The sequence below is a fragment of the Eleutherodactylus coqui genome, chromosome 4 (assembly GCF_035609145.1).
Source record: "Eleutherodactylus coqui strain aEleCoq1 chromosome 4, aEleCoq1.hap1, whole genome shotgun sequence".
NCBI lineage: Eukaryota > Metazoa > Chordata > Amphibia > Anura > Eleutherodactylidae > Eleutherodactylus > Eleutherodactylus coqui.
Genome location: NC_089840.1, coordinates 116,925,385 through 116,944,978, shown reverse-complemented (window position 1 = coordinate 116,944,978; position 19,594 = coordinate 116,925,385). Strand labels below are relative to the sequence as shown.

Below are 19,594 nucleotides of genomic sequence, written 5' to 3'. Positions count from 1 at the left end.
TAGTTTCCCGCTGTAGATTTAACATAGTACAATGACAGCTCACTGTGATTAGAAATGTTACTAATGGAATCGGTTCCATATATATATATGTATATATAGGAAAGGTCTTATGACGTGCCCACTTTAAAGATGGCTGCCTGTGCTGGACGCGAGTTAATGATGGTTGGGCGGGGCCTGGAGGCGCAGCGGCTGCTGGGAAGGCGTGCAGCAATTTGGGGGAGAACTGCACGTGCCGGGAGGATGAGCTCCGGGAGTCCGTGGGGGAGTCCGATGAGGGCGCCGGCCTGTATGGAGACCCAGCTGGGAGCGGTGCGGTACCGCCGAGGTGATGGGAGTTGTGTGGATAGTCTGCGGCTATATTGGAGCTGCCTTCCGTTCTCAGAAGGGGCTGCTATTAATTACTATTGGGGACTGTCCTTAGTATAGTCGATTGGAGGGGTTTGCGCCAAACAATGCCGTCTGTACTGTAGCGGTTCAGTTTGGTATTGCAGGCCCTGTGCCCATTCAATGAGAGTTGTGCCTGCAATACCAACCTCAGCCACTACACTAGAGACAGCACTATTTGCTTCCTGACAGCGGCTCAGCGGGGATCCTAAGTAGCAAACCCCACCAATCGACAACTGACTTAGCCTGAGGATAGCTCATTAACAGTAATAAGTTCTGTGGAACCCCTTTAAAGCAGGACTATTATAATATTCTTGCTCTATTAACCCCTTAGTGACCAGCCTGTTTTATGACATAAGGACCAAACGATTTTCATCGTCACGTTGCAAGAGCCACAACTCGTTGACCTTGTCGTACGGGGCTTGGTGTGTGTGTGTGTGTGTGTGTGTGTGTGTGTGTGTGTGTGTGTGTGTGTGTTATGCGAGTTGTATATTTTTATGGGGTCCATACAATGTGTTATGTGGCTTTTATTACGTTTGCGGGGGAGGGGGAGGAAGCGCACAAAAAAGTCTGCCATTGAGTATAGGTCTTGTTTCTACGGTGTCCACTGTTTGGGGAAAAATACCCAAAGAATTATGTTATCCAGATCGGCGCGATTTCTGTGACACCAGGTCTATAAAGTTGTTTTTGTTTTTTTAAACTACGTTTTGCGCAAAAACAAAAATTTAGAAAAACCATACTCTGCAGCGCCGTGCTGTACGCCCAGGATGTTTAGAGGTCCTGGTTTCTGCGGGAAGAGCTGTAGGTTTTCTTGCTCCTGCTGTGCAGTGCGCGAGACTCTGTGCTACACCGGGCTTTCGGATTGTTTGTTGCATTTTTTGGTAAGTGAATGAAAGAAAATTAACACTTTCATAATCACATTTTTAAACTATTTTTCCGACGTTCACAAGATGAATAACTGTTTCCGCTGTCTGTCGTATGAACAATGTAACATGTTATGTGCTTTTTCAATTTTTTTTTTTTTTTTTTTAATTTTCTTTAAAAAAAAAAATTTTTGAATGGAGGAAAAAATGATTTTTTTTTTCTTTTAATTTAAATAGGTTTCCTGGTCAAAAATACTACTGTTGATCTATCATCAGGATATGTCTTCAATGGTTGATTGACTGGGGTCCGCCGCTTGGGACCCCGACCAATCAGCTGTGCGGGCGCATGCTGTCAGCGCCACAATAACAGCGGTTGGACTGGAAGCCTCTGCGCCAACTTGCCATGTAAGGGCCAGCGCTGGTAACTGGTAAGCTTCTATTCCGCCCCTCTGTTATTGCAGTGCTAACAACTTGCGCCTGCATAGCTGATCTGTCGGGGTCCCAAGCGGCAGACCCCAGTCGATCGACTCTTGATGACCTATCCTGATGATGGATCAACAGTAGTATTTTTGACCAGAAAACCTATTTAAACCTTATTGAAATTTTTTTTTTTTTTTACTCTTATTTTTTAGTCCATGAAGGAGACTTGAAGATTCGATTGTTCAATCGCTAGTATTATACACTGCATTACTTAGTGCATTCTGCTCAGCCTATGGCAGGGCCTAATGGGCTGAGTTACATGGCAGACGTGGAGGCCTTTGTCAGGCTTCCGTCTGCCATGGGAACTCATTGGTACTTTTCGATCGCATTGCCAGGTGCTGATGGGTAACAGAAGGAGCCCCTTCTCCCTGCCATCTGCATACATGCTGCAGTTGCTATTGATTGTGGCATGTAAGGGGTTAAACTGCCCAGATCTGAGGTTTCCTTGGTACAGGTTGTTGGAGTCTGGCCGTTACCTTGTTTTCCTGAAAGTAAGACCTACCCTGATTTTTTTTTCCTGAGGAGGCTTGAAATATAAGCCCTACACCGAAAATAGGCCCTAACTACATTACATTTAAAAAAGTACATTACCTACTGTAGCAGGCTCGGTCCAGATCCCTCCTGCTGCTCTCCGGAGCTCCAACACGCTTCTTGCAGTCCTTGGCCACCCACAGAGGATCACTTACTGCTTACAGGATTCATGTATCATACCCCTCGGAAGCAATGGCTCTCATTGGTTCTCGAAACCTGCTCGGCCAATCAATGCAGCGCTCGATGAACCAATGCCATGGCTGTTTATGAATTGGCCAATCAATGCTGTGGCTCAGCCAGTTCATAAATCTCGCCTTGACAACACGATGGCTGTGATTGGTTCTTCGAGCGCTGCATTGATTGGCTGAGCAGTGCTCAAGAACCATCGCTTCCTGGAGGAAAGATCTATGAATCCCATAGCTAGGAAGTGATCTTTTGTGGGTGGCCGAGGACTGCAAGAAGTGCATCGGAGCTCCGGAGAGCAGCAGGAGGGACCTGGACCGAGCCTGCTAGGTAATGTATTACCTTAGTGGTAGGCTAGTGGCTAAAGGGTAGTGATGCTACCTGTTTGTTACTTTTTTTAAATTCGTTTTATTTTGACAAAACAAAGGCATTGTAGAATACAGAATAAAGATAGTTTTGTTAGATATATCATTGTACATATATACATTTCCATTATGTTAGGATCGGTATAACTTATTACTGTATTCCTCGGATAACTTGACAACAATAAACTTTTTAACTTTTTCCAAAACCGTTCTGCTCTGATATGTTTCAGTTTTGATAGAAGAACTATATTGCAGGTCTGCTGACACTTGTCTAGGGGGGGGGGGGGGTGTTAGTCGGGATTCAAGGTTATTCCATATGTAAGGTAGAATGGGAGTCGATCCATATCCCCCATACTTTCCCGAATTTGGTCGGGCATCCTCTGTTTTGGTAAATGATCTTCTCGTAAGAGATTACGGTGTTTACCATTTGTATCCAGTGCAGGGTAGAGGGAGTCTCCACCGCCATCCACTTCATGGCTATTGTCTTGCGGGCCAGGAACAGGACCTTTTCAAGAAAGGTGCGGGTGTGGTGTGGCCACACCTCCTCCTCCAGTAGGCTAAACAGCGCCACCTTGGGGTCTAGATCAATAGTCAGCGGGGGAGGTAGTAGTGTGTTTATAAGATTGGTAATTTCCGACCAGTATTCATTAACTGGGGGGCATTCCCATATCAGGTGCCAGAAGTTCGCCTCTGGTTGACGGCATCTGTGGCAAGCATTTGAGGATGCGGTGCCCATTCTGTATAGGCGGGTAGGGGTCAGGTAAGCCTGATAGGTTATGTATAATTGGATTAATTTGTTGTTTACAGCGGGGGAAACTGCCAGGTGGGACTCAGAGATGTCCTGCCATTCCTCAGGTGTGAGAGATGGAATAGTTTGTTTCCATTTGTCGTATGCTGTAGGCGGATTAGGGGCTATTTTTGCCGAAAGGAGATGCGTATATAGGGCCGAAATTAGCCCCCTGGGTCCTTGAGACTTAAGGATGCCAATTGTAGGGAATTTGGATACATGCGTTGATGTGGGTGGGAATTGGGAGTTTAGAGCGTGTCTTAGCTGGAAGAATCTGAATAGTTGGAGATGTGGGGCCTGCAGCTTGTCGCGTAGTTCTGTGAATGTAGGAAATATTCCGTCTGTGTATATGTCGTTTAGTGTGTGTACCCCTTGAGCCATCCAATATTGTGGATCTGGGATTGATTGTAAGGCAGTGAGGCCAGGGTTATTCCAGAGGCAGAGCTCGGGTATTGTATCTCGGTATTGTTGCAGCACCTTCACCTCCCTCCACACCCCAAGGGCAAGTCTATGAAGCGGGACCACGTCGGAGGGGTTAGTGTATTGCGGGAATTCTAGGTAATTTACCTGTTTGTTACTTAGTTCCTGATAGGGATTGAGGCGGGGGCTGGGCATTTAAGATAGAAGCTGCAGCCTCTGAATACCTTGATTGCTCCTCATACTCGATCAGTGTAGACAGCACTATCAAGCTAGTATTTTGGGTAGGAAGGTGTATTATTCATCTTTCACTCTTCCACTATTTAGAAAAGTTCCTGATGAAACTACCCTACGGTAGTGGAAACGCGTTGAATTTAGGAATTATTTTTTTAAGCTTTTTTCAAAACCAGTGCAGTATTCATTTATAGTGGAAACTTTTGTTTCTAAAGCTTTTTTCATCACTAATGAATCAGTATAGATACAGCATACAGGACTGGAGCACTCAGCAAATACCCTCTAACATATGTGGCATTTCATTGCTATAGCCACTGGGGTATTTGACCAGAAGGTCCGAAGGCTGAATACAAGTGTCCAGTCCTGCTAGTTTCTGTCTGGCTTCTGTGTTTAGGCACCTTGTTTGTGTTCCTTTTTAATCAATAAAGGATTTTAGATTATAATTTAATAAAGGTTACATTTTAGCGTTACAGAATCCTTAGGCTGGGTTCACACGGGGCGGATTTGCCACGGAAATTCCATGCAGAATTTCGCTGCGGCAAATCCACATGTGGCCGCTAATCCCAGGATTAGCCAGCCATGTGGACGAAATTTCTCAGAAATCTTGTCCACATGGGACGGCAAATCAGCTGCGGCTAAGCCGGCAGAAGCCGCCGCCGCGGCGCGGACTTGCCGAACGCAGCATGTCTAATTTTTTATTTCTCCGCTGCGGCCGCGCTCACCTCTATGGGAGCGCCGGCCGCAGCAGAAGAGCGAGCGGCCGGGCCGCTTCAAAGCCGCCGTGGCTTTTTTTCGTGACTGTTCTCCCAGCGGAAATGTTGCGTTTTTTGCTGCGGCCAAAGCGTCCAATTCCTTCGGGAATCCGCCCTGTGTGACCGTGGCCTAACAGTGAAACTGTCTACAAGTGATGTAGTTGATTCTTCTGCTCCAGTGAAAAGACATGTTGTTTCTGACTCACTAACATTTTACACTTTTTTTATTTTTTCTTTCAACGCTATAATGCCACAATAATGTGAATTATTTAACCCCTTAAGGACCAAGCGCGGTAAATACACAGCGCTTGGTCCTGGGCTTTAATCCTCCCGGTCGATAGCAGAAATACATGGCAAGAATTAAAGCCTCCAATCAAGCCAACCAAAACCGTCGCCGTACGCACCCTGTAATCTGAAACTATACAAATTATGTATCAACATGTCAGAAACAAAATGAGGAATCCATTCCTATACTTTATTTTAGCGTAAAATCAATTTTAAAGATAAAAATTTTAAAAGCTTTTTACCCATAACTGAAAAACAAAGGCAGGGAAAAAAATGTCACGGGGATAAAAACACAGCAAAAACAAGTTTGTTAGCTGAAGGGGAAAAAAAATTGCGCTGTTAAACTATTACATGGGTAAAATCCCTGAGTGTCTGGTCCCTCAGGTACAAAACAGCCTGGTCCTAAAGGGGTTGTGATATCTACTAACTGTTTATTACCTTGCAGATAACACCATGCTTCTGTCTGCCTCGAGCCTGAACTCCCGGACTTGGGGAGGCTCCATTTGGGTTTTCAAAGATCCTACAGAAGCCCCTAATGAGAGCATGTGTACAGCCGGAGTGCAGACCGAGACGGGTGTAGCAGATGTGGCCTGGGTGCTGGACAGAGGGATCCTAGTTGCTTCAGATTCCGGTAATGTTATATTCATGCACTAAGGGGGGGTTTAATAAGTGTCATGCACTGGTATAAACTAGCTGCAAACTTTCCGGCAATCTGCTGGCACAATAACTTGTGACTTTTTGCTCTTTCTTTTTCACTGTTCTCGCCACTTTTCTTGATGGCGCCATCCATCGCCTGACAGACTTACTATTATTTGCGCTAGAAGGTGGCCTAAACTCTGTTGCATTTTAAGTTAAGATCAGTTTATAAAAGGTTAGGCTACCTTCACACAGGCGAGTACAATTTTGGCCCTAGCAACCTGGTCCGATAATCACACTTGTCAACGTTTGTTTTACCTGCAGATATTGCTTTTCAGTCGTACGTTATTACATATCTCTTTCCAGGTGCCGTGGAATTGTGGGAGCTGCTGGATAACGAATCTCTGCTCGTTAATAAATTCACCAAATACGAACATGATGACGTCGTTACGACACTCAGTGTATTTACCGGAGGGACACTCGCTGTTAGTGGAAGCAAGGATTTCAGGTTGGATTTGGCGTTTTGTAGAATACTATTTCAGTATTTATTGCAAACCTCTTAACGCATACTGAACTTTTCAGACAACTTGCGCTCATTAAACACCTTGTGTGTCTCATCAATCTTGTAATATACTTTCATTAAAAATCTGTTTATTTTTCCTTTTTACCACTGTAAATCAAGGCTGAAATGCAGCACATCTGCAATCCACTGCTTGTTGTTAGGCGTTCGGCTTCTATAGCAACTGGGAAGTTGGGACATTTTTTTTTTTAGCTGTAGGTGAGGTGCTCTCTTTGCAGGCTCAGCTTCCCTGCACTTACACTGCTCTCGGACCTGCAGACAGTGTATACAGAATAACCTGCTAGGTGCACTTCTCTTTATGTTGTAGACAAAACACCGTAATTCTTGTTGATTGCTCTTTCTTAGCTGCTTTACTAGTGCTAGTGTGATTCATGGTCACATCATATATAGGGACTAATATGGAAAAACAAAAAGGAATGGCGCAGGGTCTCACTGTAATTAATATCAAAACCAATATATTTGCCAAAAGTAACAACCCTCAGTGACTCCCTCACTAAATCCTGTGTGTGTATGTATGTGTGTGTGTGTGTGTATATGTGTGTGTGTGTGTGTGTGTGTGTATATATATATATATATATATATATAAAATTAGGACCGCTCACCCCAGCACAATGGGTCATGTACACTGAGTCCTAGAAACAAATATGGCCATGTGAACCAGTGCATATATGAGTATGTGTGGTACACGTCATGTAATATCACATAGGAATTGTGATGACTGAAAATCTGACTTATTTGAGAACACCTAAATCCAAGCATATCTCAGCTGACCAGAATTGAGATCACATGACCACCCAGAGGGAAAAAATCCATGAGTTTCAGTTAAAGGAATAACTAACCAATGTAATACTAGCTGGTGTACATATACTGGGGGATAGATAAATAATGAATGAAAATAACATTCCCCCAGAGTGGCCCTCTAACTTTTGTCTTATTTCAGTGTGCAGATCTGGGATCTCTCGCAGAAAACTCCACTGAAGTCTTATAGAGGTAAAGACAGACAAATGTGTTTTTGTTTGGTTTTGTTTCCTGCTTGGCTATGAATGGGTTATCCACTTTTATTAACACATTAAAAGTGGCTATGGGCATATCCTCACATGTTGGAGGAGGGATCTGGCCTTCAGATATCCCACGTTGGCAAACGTGGGATTTACTTACATTGTTCATTTAGTTCAGAAGTGATCTGTTCAGGATCATTTCAACTACCTATTTTTGTGGTAAGGAGCTGATCCTTGTGAGATGAAGTAGGATCTGAGGGGGTATTGGCAAGGTCTAGAAACCAGTGCAAGGTTTAGGGGGTTAGGATAGATGCCAGTAGAGCTGAGGGCACACACTGCTAAAGCCCCAATACATATAATGGGCCGCTGACCGTGCTGACTGTCTCATTTGTAACACTGCCTCAGATGATGGTGTTAGGGTTACGGAGGATTGGACATATTGAATTTCATCATCTAATCCTTTTGTTATCGGTGAAGATAAGCTAATGGCCCTTTTACACAGGCCGAGAATCTCGCGATTCTTTGCCCAATGGAACAAGCCGATGACATCACCAGCTCGTTTGCGCTCGGGCCGCCTGTTTAGACTGCACGAGTCTTGTTGAATCATGCAGTCCTGGGTGCTTAAACGTCACGATAAGTGCCCGAGTTGGCGAGGATCTTTATGCAGGCTGAAACTGAACGATGAGCGAGAATCTCACGATTCTCGGTCGTCGTCCAGTCGTTTGCCCGCGTTTAAACTTAACAATTATCGTTCAGTCTATACACTGGGTATTGCCAATCCCTCATTAAATATGCATGAACTCTTGGCACATGTGTATGAGGCTGCTTTCACACTACTGTGAAAATTACGCGTTTCGAGACGAGCAAATTTCGCTCAAATAGGAACTGAATTCCTGTGAAACACCTCACATCTGCAGGTACATCGCATGTTCCAGAGCGCGATATCGCGCTCAGCTGTGTAGGTAGCCTGAGGGTGAGGTGGAATAGCCGTCAATAAAGGGACTGTTGCACTCAATGAAACTATCCCCTATCCACACGATGGGGGATAACTATCTGATCGATAGAGGTCTGACCGCTTTCTGGCACCTCACTGATCTCCAGAGCATAAGTTCTGAAGCACACTAAACCAATGGAGAGGCGATCTAGCATGCGCTACACCGCTTCATGCGTTTCAAGTGGGACTACCGCTGATATTTAACTCAAAATACTCCTCTTTCTCTGGCAGTGAAGGGAATGAAACAGTAGAGCGTACATCTTTAATATCTGTAAGGGCAATATGAATTGTGACTTGAGGCACTAAGTGAGAAGAACAATGTGCTGCACTGATTGTACTGCTTTTGTATAACCTTTTATATGGCTATTAAAGTTTGTCTTGCCTCTTAGCACATTCCAGTCAAGTGAATTGTGTTTCCGCGTGCCCCGGCAAAGAAACCATTTTTCTTTCTTGTGGTGAGGTAAGTACCACGGTTGGTTATGCCACATTTTTGCTATAATTAATAATTCTAACGAAAGTGAACAATAATCGTTCAGTCTAAACGCGAGCCAACAACTGAACAAGAATCGTTGGCTTCTCATTCGTCGTTCAGTTTGTGCAGGCATAAGAATCATCGTTGGCTCTTTCACGTGTCGTTCTGTTTAAACACTTCTGGTTCCGTGCTTCACATAGGGAGTGTGAACACTGAATGGAAAGTGAAGGATTCTCATTGAATGAGTCAACGATAAATCTGCCTGTCTAAGCAGGCTGTCCAAGCAATCTGGTGATGACGTCGCCAGCTCGTGGAAAACGAGAATCGTGCAGTGTAAAAGCAACCTAATGTCCCTTCTACATGGGCCGATTATCCCCCTCACGGAGGAATTTAAGCAAGAATCATCCCGTGTAAACGCATGCATTACCAGCGATACTGCTCCTGTGTAACGGCACAGGACTGAGCATCACTGGGACTAGTGTCAGGCATCGTTTGATTATAAGTAAAGGAGAACGACTAAACAATCGGTATTTAAATTGAACGATTAGTGAATGAGCCAACAGAGAGGTCTGAGTTTCCAGTGCGGCCCTGAATGTCACCTCATCTTTGTGTGTGTGTGTGTGTGTGTGTGTGTGTGTGTGTGTGTGTGTGTGTTATATAATATAATATAATATAATATTATATAATATATATTATAATATATAATATATATATAATATAATCTAATATAAATATATATATATATATATAATATAATCTAATATAAATATATATATAATATAATATAATATAAATATATATATATATAATATAATATAATATAAATATATATATAATAATTTATTGCACTGTTTAAGCATTGCCTTATAGGTTAGTAACTGCCGCAATGGTTTTCTCTGGCAACAATTCTTGAGGCAATTAAGGGGTATTCTGGTCATAGGTCATTTTTTTTCACGCATCCATATGATAACTGATAGATTAGTGAGGGTTTGACCGCAGGGACCTCCGCAGATCCTGAGAATGGGGGACCCTTTTCCCACCTATTTTATAGTTCAACATGTAGGCTCTTATTTCCATAGTATAGTATGGAATGGAACGGCTGGTCACATCAGCATCTCCATTCCACGCAATGACACCATTCCACACAGTGGCACAGGCATATAGTTGAATGTTGTGCTTGGCTATCTCTGTCCCATAGAAAGGAAAGGGGTGACACCACTCCATTCATTTGTATGGGGCAGACAGAGGAAGCCAATCACAATGTTTAACTATGTCTGTGCCACTGTGTGGAATGGCGCCATTACTGCACATGTGCGAATAGCTGCTCCATTCCCCACCAGACTACAGAAATAAGAGCCTGCATCTTGAACTGTAAAATAGGGGAGACGTGAGTCCCTCATTTTCGGTAACGGTGGGGATCCTAGCTGACAGATCTGCCCCACTGATCTATCAGTTTTCTCCCACCCATTGAATGGGTGAAACCTTGGAAAAAAAAAAACTACTTACTACTGGAATACCCCTTTAACACAATGACTGCTCTGAATACGGTTTTGTCCTGTGCTGAGTGGTCGCTGCTTCGGTACGCTTAAATTCTGCCTGTTCAGCAGAATTCCCCAGAGTATGAACATTTTGTCACCTCGCCAAAGTGATATTTTTATGAATGATTGTGCCCAGTGGTACTTACAGTTTTGCCCACTTGTTCAGAGGGCAGGTTTTTGCTTTCCAATCCACTGTCTGACGTCTGAAGACATTCTGATTGCAGGCTGTTCAGCTCCGATGTCAGAAGACGTCCGGCAGGGTATTCTTACTGTTGTCGGGGGGCCTTTCCAGCATGACCCATACCGCAGTACTGGCTTTAGCCAGCCAATGGCACCATTGTATAATGGCAGAAAGAGAAAGCCCCCTAGGAAACCCTGAATCCAAAATTGGATTGCAAAGGGTTAATGTCTTGGCCAAATCGTACTTTGATTTCACAGCACGACTGCCATGTTTTGCAGGAATTAAAAAAAGGGACAAACTCCAACATGCCCCCATTTGTAAATGAACCCTCAGTGTCTTGGGTATTCACTGAAATGTATTTGTTGCGTTCACTATAATAGACTCAAAAGGGATCATTGTTTGCAATAACCTAATGATGATTTCTGCTTTTATTGAAGGATAATAGGGTGTTACTGTGGGACACGAGGAATCCTAAACCTGCCAAATCCATTAGTAAGTAATATTCATACGGTGTGTGTTTACCAATGTCCCTCAAGTTAGTGTGCATTTACAATACGCTCTTCAAAGGTCATCATCTGTGCAGGCTAGTGCTGTCCTAGAAGACCATATATACTCTATAAAGGTGGATGTCTCCTGTCATTGTTCCAGGGATAGAAGCACTATGAGAGTACCTGTCCTTTACTAGATGTTGGGCAAACGATTCCTGGGCACTTTTCCCAGTGATACTCCTGTGCTGTTACATAGGAGTGAGTATGCTTGGCATCACTTAGTGTTGCCGGCATTGAGTCGGAGCGAAGCGCTCTCCACCCGCCCTACTCCATTCACAATAAGCAGATAGTCATTCAGTTTTCTGCATGACTGAACAACTCTCGTTCAGTCGCCGCATGCGTTTACGTGGGATGATTATCGTTCAAATTCTTGTGGGAATCTGAACAATTCAGAACGATAATCATCCCGTGTAAAAGGGCAGTTGGTCTTCCGGCAGATAAGTCTCTTGTGCCAAATGAGAGAGAAGTTAAACGAGTTGTAGGAGATTGGAAAAGAACAATGCTCTACTTCTTGTCCAAAAGCAGTGACACGTCTGTCCGTAGGTTGTATTTTCAGCATAGCCCCTTAGCTTGAATAGGACTGAGCTTCAATATCAGAGTGGTGCTGGGGAAAACGAATCTTTAAGGGTCTATTTACATGCGACCTTTATGACTTCACTGTTTATAAAGAACTGCACGCTGCAATTGCCACTGCTCTGTGAAGCTGTTATCTACCTCATACTTTTTATTTACTGGTGAAACACATTTAGTTTAAATGTTTCACTTGTGAAAACCAAACAGTAGCTGAATTACATAACCATGGGAAAGCTGTAGGCATCAAACAAGCCATATCAGACTAATCTAATTTCCTTCTATGATAGAATCACCGACTGGGTTGATCAGAAAAATGAGGTGGATATAGTTTTTGTTGACTTTAGTAAAGCATTTGACAAAGAATCTCATACCATACTTATTTTAAAAAAATGACCAAATATGGAATTGACAAGGCAACTGTTAGGTGGATTGACAACTGGTGGAGTGATCATACTCAGTGGTCATAAATGGCTGCACATCCAAGTGGAAGAATGTATCAAGTGGGGTACCACAAGGCTCTGTCCTAGGCCCAGTGCTGTTCAACATTTTTATAAATGATCTGGAGGAGGGAATTGATGGGAAACTGATCAAATTTGCTGACAACACAAAGCTAGGAGGGATAGCTAACACTAGGGAAGAGAGGAATAGTATTCAAAAAGATCTAGAAAAGCTTGAACAGTAGGCAGCAACTAACAGAATGGTATTTAATGAGGGGAAATGTAAAGTCCAACATCTGGGAAAGAAAAATAAAACGCATAAAAGTATGGGAGAAATTGGACTAAGCAGCAACACACGTGGGGAAAAAAAAAACTTGGGTGTACTAATAGATCACAGACTGAAAACGAGTCAACAGTGTGATGCAGCAGCAAAAAAGGCAAACAAAATTTTGGGATGTATTAAGAGAAGCACAGAGACTAGATCATGTGAGGTAATTATCCCCCTCTACTCTTCCTTAGTCAGATCTTATCTAGTACTGGGACCAGTTCTTTGCGCCCCAATTTAATAGACAAACCGGAGCAAGTTCTGAGAAGAGCTACCAGGATGGTGAGCTGTTTGCAAAGCATGTCCTATGGGGAACGGTTAAAGGATCTGAAGGGCTGTCATAGTACAGAGGGATCTCATTTGTACAAGGAAAGACCAAAAGCAATGGGATGAAACTAAAAGGGAGGAGACACATTAGGTGTTAGACAGTGAGCTGGACAGTCTGGCATGGCTTAGTGAATCCTGCACTAAGCAGGGGGTTTGACCCGATGACCATGGGGGTCCCTCCCAACTCTACCATTCTATGATTCTGTTTTTGATGTGCTTTTTTAATGTGTTTTTGACCTCTTGGTAACAAATGTCTTGTATAAATACACCCTGAGGATGGAATTGTTTGTCAGTTTTTGATGCAGTTCTTTGAACCAAAACAAGGAATGAATCAAGAGGTGGAATGGGATTTATAAAAAAAAATATATATATATATATATATAATATATATTTTTTTTTTTACTTCTCCTTTTCTCCTTCCCACTTCTTGCTCAAAAAACTCCAAATAACTGCCCATGTGTTTCCTAAGGAAACGCTAAACGTAGAAATGAAATCTAAGAGTAAACAGGAGATAAAGTAGACTCTACCGATTGTCGAGCTGCAGGATTTCTGCTTGTTCCTGGAACTATTTCGTGCAAAATCCTGCCGAGAGCGTGGGCTGACTTCTTGCTTATTTCTTAATTTTTTGAATGTTGGACAACTAAGGAGCAGTGCTTAACAATCTGTGTCTTGTGGTCCTTTTACACAATGTAGTTGCATATGGGCTGCAAGTACATAAACAATCATGGAGAACAATGGGCTCTGTTGCAAATTACACGTGGAGATAGAACATGCTGCGTTCTATTTTCCATGAGCGCGTTATGCAATTCCGACCCACTGATGTGAGCGGAACTGTGTAATCCAATGCATTTGATTGATCGGCATAGAATCCCCAATTCCTATCCGGTCGCGTTAGACTAGCCAGAGGGGGAGGCTCCTGCTGCAGCTGGTTGTCTTACATTCAGATACAGGAGTATGAAGAAGTGGTGCTGGGAAATGTTTGATTTCCTGAGATGCCTATAGAAATAAAATTTTATTTCTCACTTTTAATTGCGTTATGAGACAAAATAAGATCAAAGATGATAATTGTTGGGGCATGTTTGTGGATTTTCTATGTTTAGTGCTCTTTTCAATTGCCTAAAAAGTAGACCTTAGCTCTTATACATGGCCAGGCTAGACTCACATCCCAGGACATAAATCGCAATGTGGTAATGTATACTTGTTAGGTCATGTATGTAGCTCTAACTCCAAACAGCTGGTTCTTGCTAAGTGATTTCTCGATGTTTCTCAGCAATCACTCAGTCAGGGCGCTTTCACACGGGCGTATTTTTAATCAGTATTTTGTAAGCCAAAACCAGGAGCAGAGCTTAGAGAGAAAGTAGAATGGAAAGCGTTGCATTTCTTTTGGTATTTTGTACCCGCTCCTGGTTTTGGCTCACAAAATACGCCCGTGTGAAAAAGCCCTCAGAAGAGGTATTGTCTCTTCATGAGGAGAGCACCAAGAAGGTGAGTGAGGTGACGTATAAGGCCATTCATGCTCCTCTGGGTAATATGCAAATAAGGGAGATGGAACAATAACTCTGACCTTTTATACAGGTCTTAACAAAGATTGGGAATTGAAAACCAAACCAGAATCCATACATAGAGCGTCTCACTAGCCAAGCCAGGATCCTACTGCACACTGATGAGGGGCAAACGCTGTGAAACAGCTGTCTGTGTATGGATTTGTAACACATCTATACTTAATAATTTTGCTTACAGCCCTGATCATCATTATAGGAGTATTATCACATATGAGGCCACATCGACCGTACGTAAGAACATATTCTTTAATACATCAGCTGAATTTTTTTTGAATAAGATGTTATCTCCTTGACACATTTTTGTGAAAAGATAAGAATGTATTCTCTGAAATTGGCAGACAATGACTTTATCCCTGATGCAATTGGTTTGTGTGAAGGGGAAGTCAGATGATTTCTATGAATCTGACAAATTGGTTGTTTCTTGATTGACCCCCGGACTGTCACAGTTGCTAGTACGGTGGTGCCTTGGGTTAAGAGCTTAATTCGTTCCGTGATGGAGCTCTTAACCCAAAACACTCGTAAGTCAAAACCATTTCCCCCCATTGAAATGAATGGAAAATCCACTAATCCGTTCCGGATCACGGAGCTCTCACTGATATCAATGGCGATGGCGTTGCCCCATTGAAAGCAATAGGACGCCGGCACCCCCGCAGTGATCTTTGGGGAAGGGCTTTAAATATAAGCCCTTCCCTGAAAATCACCCATAGCTGCTCTAAAAACATATATACTCTCCTGTCTGCCAGGGCTCAGGCGCGCCTAGCCGCCGCTTGTTCTCCCTGCACTGTTCTGAAGCTTTTCAGCAGGCAGGGATTAAAAATGCAGGGAAAACAAGCGACGGTTAGACACACCTGAGCCCCGGCAGCGGCGTATGGGTAAGTATATATTTTTTACTATGGGTAGGGAAGATTTTCAGGGAAGTGCTTTTATTTAAAGCCCTTACCTGAAAATCATCATCGCGTAGCTCCGCCCCGTCACGTGCCGATTCCAGCCAATCAGGAGGCTGGAACCGGCCCACGTCATGGGGCGGAGCTACGCGATGATGCGTACAAGGGGGCGGAGCCAAAACGCCGATGCTTCCAAGACCAGCCGAAGGGAGAAGATCCATCTGCGCAAGCGCGTCTAAAAAAGCTAGAAGACACCAAAGTTAGACGGAACCATGGCAACGGGGACGCTAGCAACGGAGCAGGTAAGTGAATAACTTCTGTATGGCTCATATTTAATGCACGATGTATATTACAAAGTGCATTAATATGGCCATACAGAAGTGTATAGACCCACTTGCTTTCGCGAGACAACCCCTTTAAATCAGAGCAAAAATTCAGAGGAGAGCCTGCTCTCAAGTGAAAAAGCTTGTAAGCTGAGGCACTCTTAACCCAAGGTATTACTATACTGTATTACAAACTTTGGAAGGTGGTTTTATGGGATACTTATTATGCATAATTTATATTCCAGGTAATTCTTATGACGTTCTGAGGTTGATTTACAGGGGTTGTACCAGAATTGGCTCTTACTGCCTATCCCCATTCTCAGGATTAGCTGAGAGTCACCGATTAGACTTTTATGGGAGAAATGATTAAAAGTTGTTTTTGGTACACCCCCTTTAAACTTAAGTTACCACTTTTTCTGATAGTAAGAAGGGCAGAGCAGATTTGTTATAACTATTTGGATTTATTTTTATTGGTATTTCTCCAATTCTTCTAATAGTGATTTGTTTGCACACTTGCTTGTACGTTTTCTTAGCTTTACGGTGTGAATTTTGCCATCCTGTACTTTTAGTAAATGAGGATAATTGTCATGCAGTGAGCTGTCTCAGATTATATACAATTGTGACTGATTTTTTTTTTTTTTATTCTCTATAGATTTCTGTACCCCAAATGTTTGCCCTACTTATGTAACCTGGCATCCAAACAAAGATGACATTTTTGCTTGTGGTATGTGGCAGGAGCTTTTTTCCCCCCATAATTTGCCTGCAGTTAACTGTTAGTTGTGTTGCATTAATCTCTCCAACAATACTGTTGTCATCAACAGGTGATGAAATGGGAAATGTTTACATCGTAAACGTAAGCACTCCAGAATCGGCTGCGGCAGTAGCATCACATTCTAGATCTATAACAGGGCTGGCGTATTCAAGCCACAGGTGAGAAAGATATATTTATTATCGCCTATATGTGGACTTTAATGTACAGTAAAATGCCTACTAGCTGCAGTCATGTAAATGGGTTGTCTCATGAAGTCAGCCTTTTCACATTGGCGCTGTCGTAACTTCCCGCCTCGGGTAAACGGCTAATTTTACCAGGTAAATTGCCATCAGCTGTATATTTCCTATGTAGCAGATACTGCAGGGGAAATGTAGCATTATGTGCAGCTTTTATATGAATGTCTGACCATGTATTACAGCCACAACTTGAATCCACCTGAGTGAGAGCGACTTATGGCTGAGTCTTGTCTGGCTCATAGAAGAAAATCACAAGTGGGGAACCATCTTATATGAGCTCCATATATCTTACTAGGTGATATGGATGAGGGGTGGCTTTATGCTACAAACCCTACACTTTACCATAACAATATTTCTATTGGCTAAATTCATTCCATTATGAGTCAATGTAATTTTGTCAATAGAAAAGTGGCTGGAAATGAAAAATACCTGGCAGCTCTTTTTTTTTTTTTGTATAATGTGTACATAGACAGAAGTGGTCATGACGCGCCTACATTACCAAAGAGCTCTATACAAGTCTATAGGTGCTCGCAGATCACTAAACCAAATGTAACATTTTAAGAGTTAATCTGATGTGTTTTCCAGTTCTCCTTTTCTGGCGTCCATCAGTGAAGATTGTTCGGTTGTTGTCCTGGATGCCGACTCTTCAGAAATGTAAGAACAGTTTTTTGTTTTTTTTGTGTTTTTTTTACTGTTTTCATTATCTTTGTATCTTATAGGCCTTTTTCATTTGATAAATTACTTGCTGTCTACCAGCCCTCTGCTTGTATTTTCCTGCAAGTTACTGATCCCAAGTGCATCAACTACTATTAATACTAGGGAACTGCTGTCACTTGGCATCCAATCTCTTAATCCAGTCTAGTTCCTTCATCCTAGTAAGACAACTGTTTCTATAGGCAGCTTCCAAAAATTTCCAGTATTTGCCAGGAACAGATCTTGGCATAGATATACACATTTGCATAGATTTATGTAATTATTATCTTAAATTATGTTATGTTTTTTTTTCCCCCAGTTTCAGGGATCAATCCCACCAGGATTTTGTTACAGGAGTGGCATGGTCTCCTAATGATCTCTCCAGCTTTACTACCGTTGGATGGGACCACAAAGTTCTTCATCACAATCTCCCCAAGGCAGACAAACCAGAGTCACCTGCTGAGACACAGGAATGAAGAAGAGTTGTCAGTGTAATAAGGACTATCCATGGCACCGAAAGGTATTTTATTGCAATTGTTGTAATTTATTGACACATGAATAAATCCGGGGCTTTGGTATAATTCATTAGTGAGGTTAGTATACGTCAGCCAGATGTTAGTATGGACATTTTGGTCATAAGACCTTTTCAACACAATGTCTGTGGTCTTAGTACGAACAACGCCTGCCACAGCCATCATGTCTTATTTCTAAAACGTCCATACGAACATCTGGCTGTCATGTACTAACATTAAAGGGTTTTTCCATGACCTGAAACTGCTTCACAAGCATTGTATCCTCCTGGTTGCTGCTGACCAGAACATGTGACTGCTGCACCCAATCACTGGCCACAGTAGGGATCTTCTGTAGCCAATGATTGGCTGCAGCAATCACATGTCCTGGTCAGCAGCAACCAGGAAGGATACAGTGGTCATGTAGCAATTTTAAGTCATGGGGAAAAGCTCCTCTTAATGAGTTATTAATTTCCCGGATTTATTGGTGTCCTTATACGACAACAGTTGTAATAAGATTTCTTTTGAGGATTGTGGATTTCCCTTTGCATGATTGAAGGACAATTCTCAGGTTTTCTATCAGCACCGTATTCACAAGGAGGGTGGGGACATTTATAAAGATGTTACAACTGTAGTATATTAAATGCTCTATAATGTATGTAAAAACTGTTTCAAAATGTTCGTAAATTCTGTCTGCATTAGTGCTTGAGTTTACAGGCCATAGCCCCTTGTGGCACTGCTACGTCCTCATGAAAACACTTGTATTTGTTTTTCTGGTTCATTGTTATCAGGTCATTGGGTGTAAAGGGTCCTTATGACAAGTCTGAGCCAGCAGAATACAAATCTATTAGGCCCTAAGAACAGGACACTTGCAGTCCTCTGATCTGTAATTCTTTGGCACTGGGTGTTTTTTAAATACACTAAAGGGCATTTAACATAGTTCTAGTATAGATGTTCACATAGTTGGTAATTGTTAATGCTTTGATGACAAATTATGCACTATTCTATTGAGTCATCACAAGTGGGGTGCAGATTCACCAGTAATCTTTTGTGCCACATTGGCAGATAATGGTTCTTAAAGCGAGTTTCAAAGCATTTGTGAATGGCTAGCGGTCCAGGATCATGACTTACTTATTAACGTCCTTTTATAGGTTGAGGTCCTTAACACGTTTGTATTTCTTGCGTTAGATACTTAACCTCTTAGTTGTTTTTATTTGTTTTATATTATTGTAATGCTAAATTTACTAGCCAATAAAAAGTAATTGTTTCCATTATATGTACTTTCAGTAGGCAGAACTATGGAAAGGAAGGCTTTTACTATTCCCTTTTCTAGTTACTTAGATCTACTGGTAGTATTTAATAGCTAAATCATTCCACACATGGTGTGCAACATCTCTGCTCTATCCTAGTTTCTCTTTCTTTTTATGTTTAGACATGGCAAATGAAGACTTGGTAAGTTGGCTTAAAGTGTACCACCAATTATAAACCTCTTACCTTAAATCAACAGTACAAGTAAGATATGAACTTGGTAATATATCTTACTAGGTGATATATAGCCGTGCATTACACAGTGATTTTATGACGAGCAGTCCTAGAATATACAAAGTGGGCCACAAAAAAATGAGCCCTGCACTATTATGAAAGCTGTCCAAAAGAAAATCTGTGTTGCCAAGCTTTGATTGGTTTCTATTTACAACAAAAACTACAGTGGAAGTATGAGTTTTT

At 42.3% G+C, this 19,594-nt stretch overlaps 1 protein-coding gene across 1 annotated transcript; it reads left to right on the top strand.

Moving 5' to 3' along the window:
- The first annotated feature begins 167 nt into the window (after positions 1-167).
- WDR77 (WD repeat domain 77) lies at positions 168-18,222 on the top strand. Its single transcript, XM_066600030.1, has 10 exons — positions 168-325; positions 5,727-5,912; positions 6,284-6,425; positions 7,438-7,487; positions 8,879-8,949; positions 11,118-11,172; positions 16,312-16,383; positions 16,481-16,589; positions 17,253-17,321; positions 17,680-18,222. Exons 1-10 carry the CDS (start codon positions 241-243, stop codon positions 17,834-17,836), a joined length of 996 nt encoding a protein of 331 aa, XP_066456127.1. The 5' UTR covers positions 168-240; the 3' UTR covers positions 17,837-18,222.
- Positions 18,223-19,594: the final 1,372 nt, after the last annotated feature.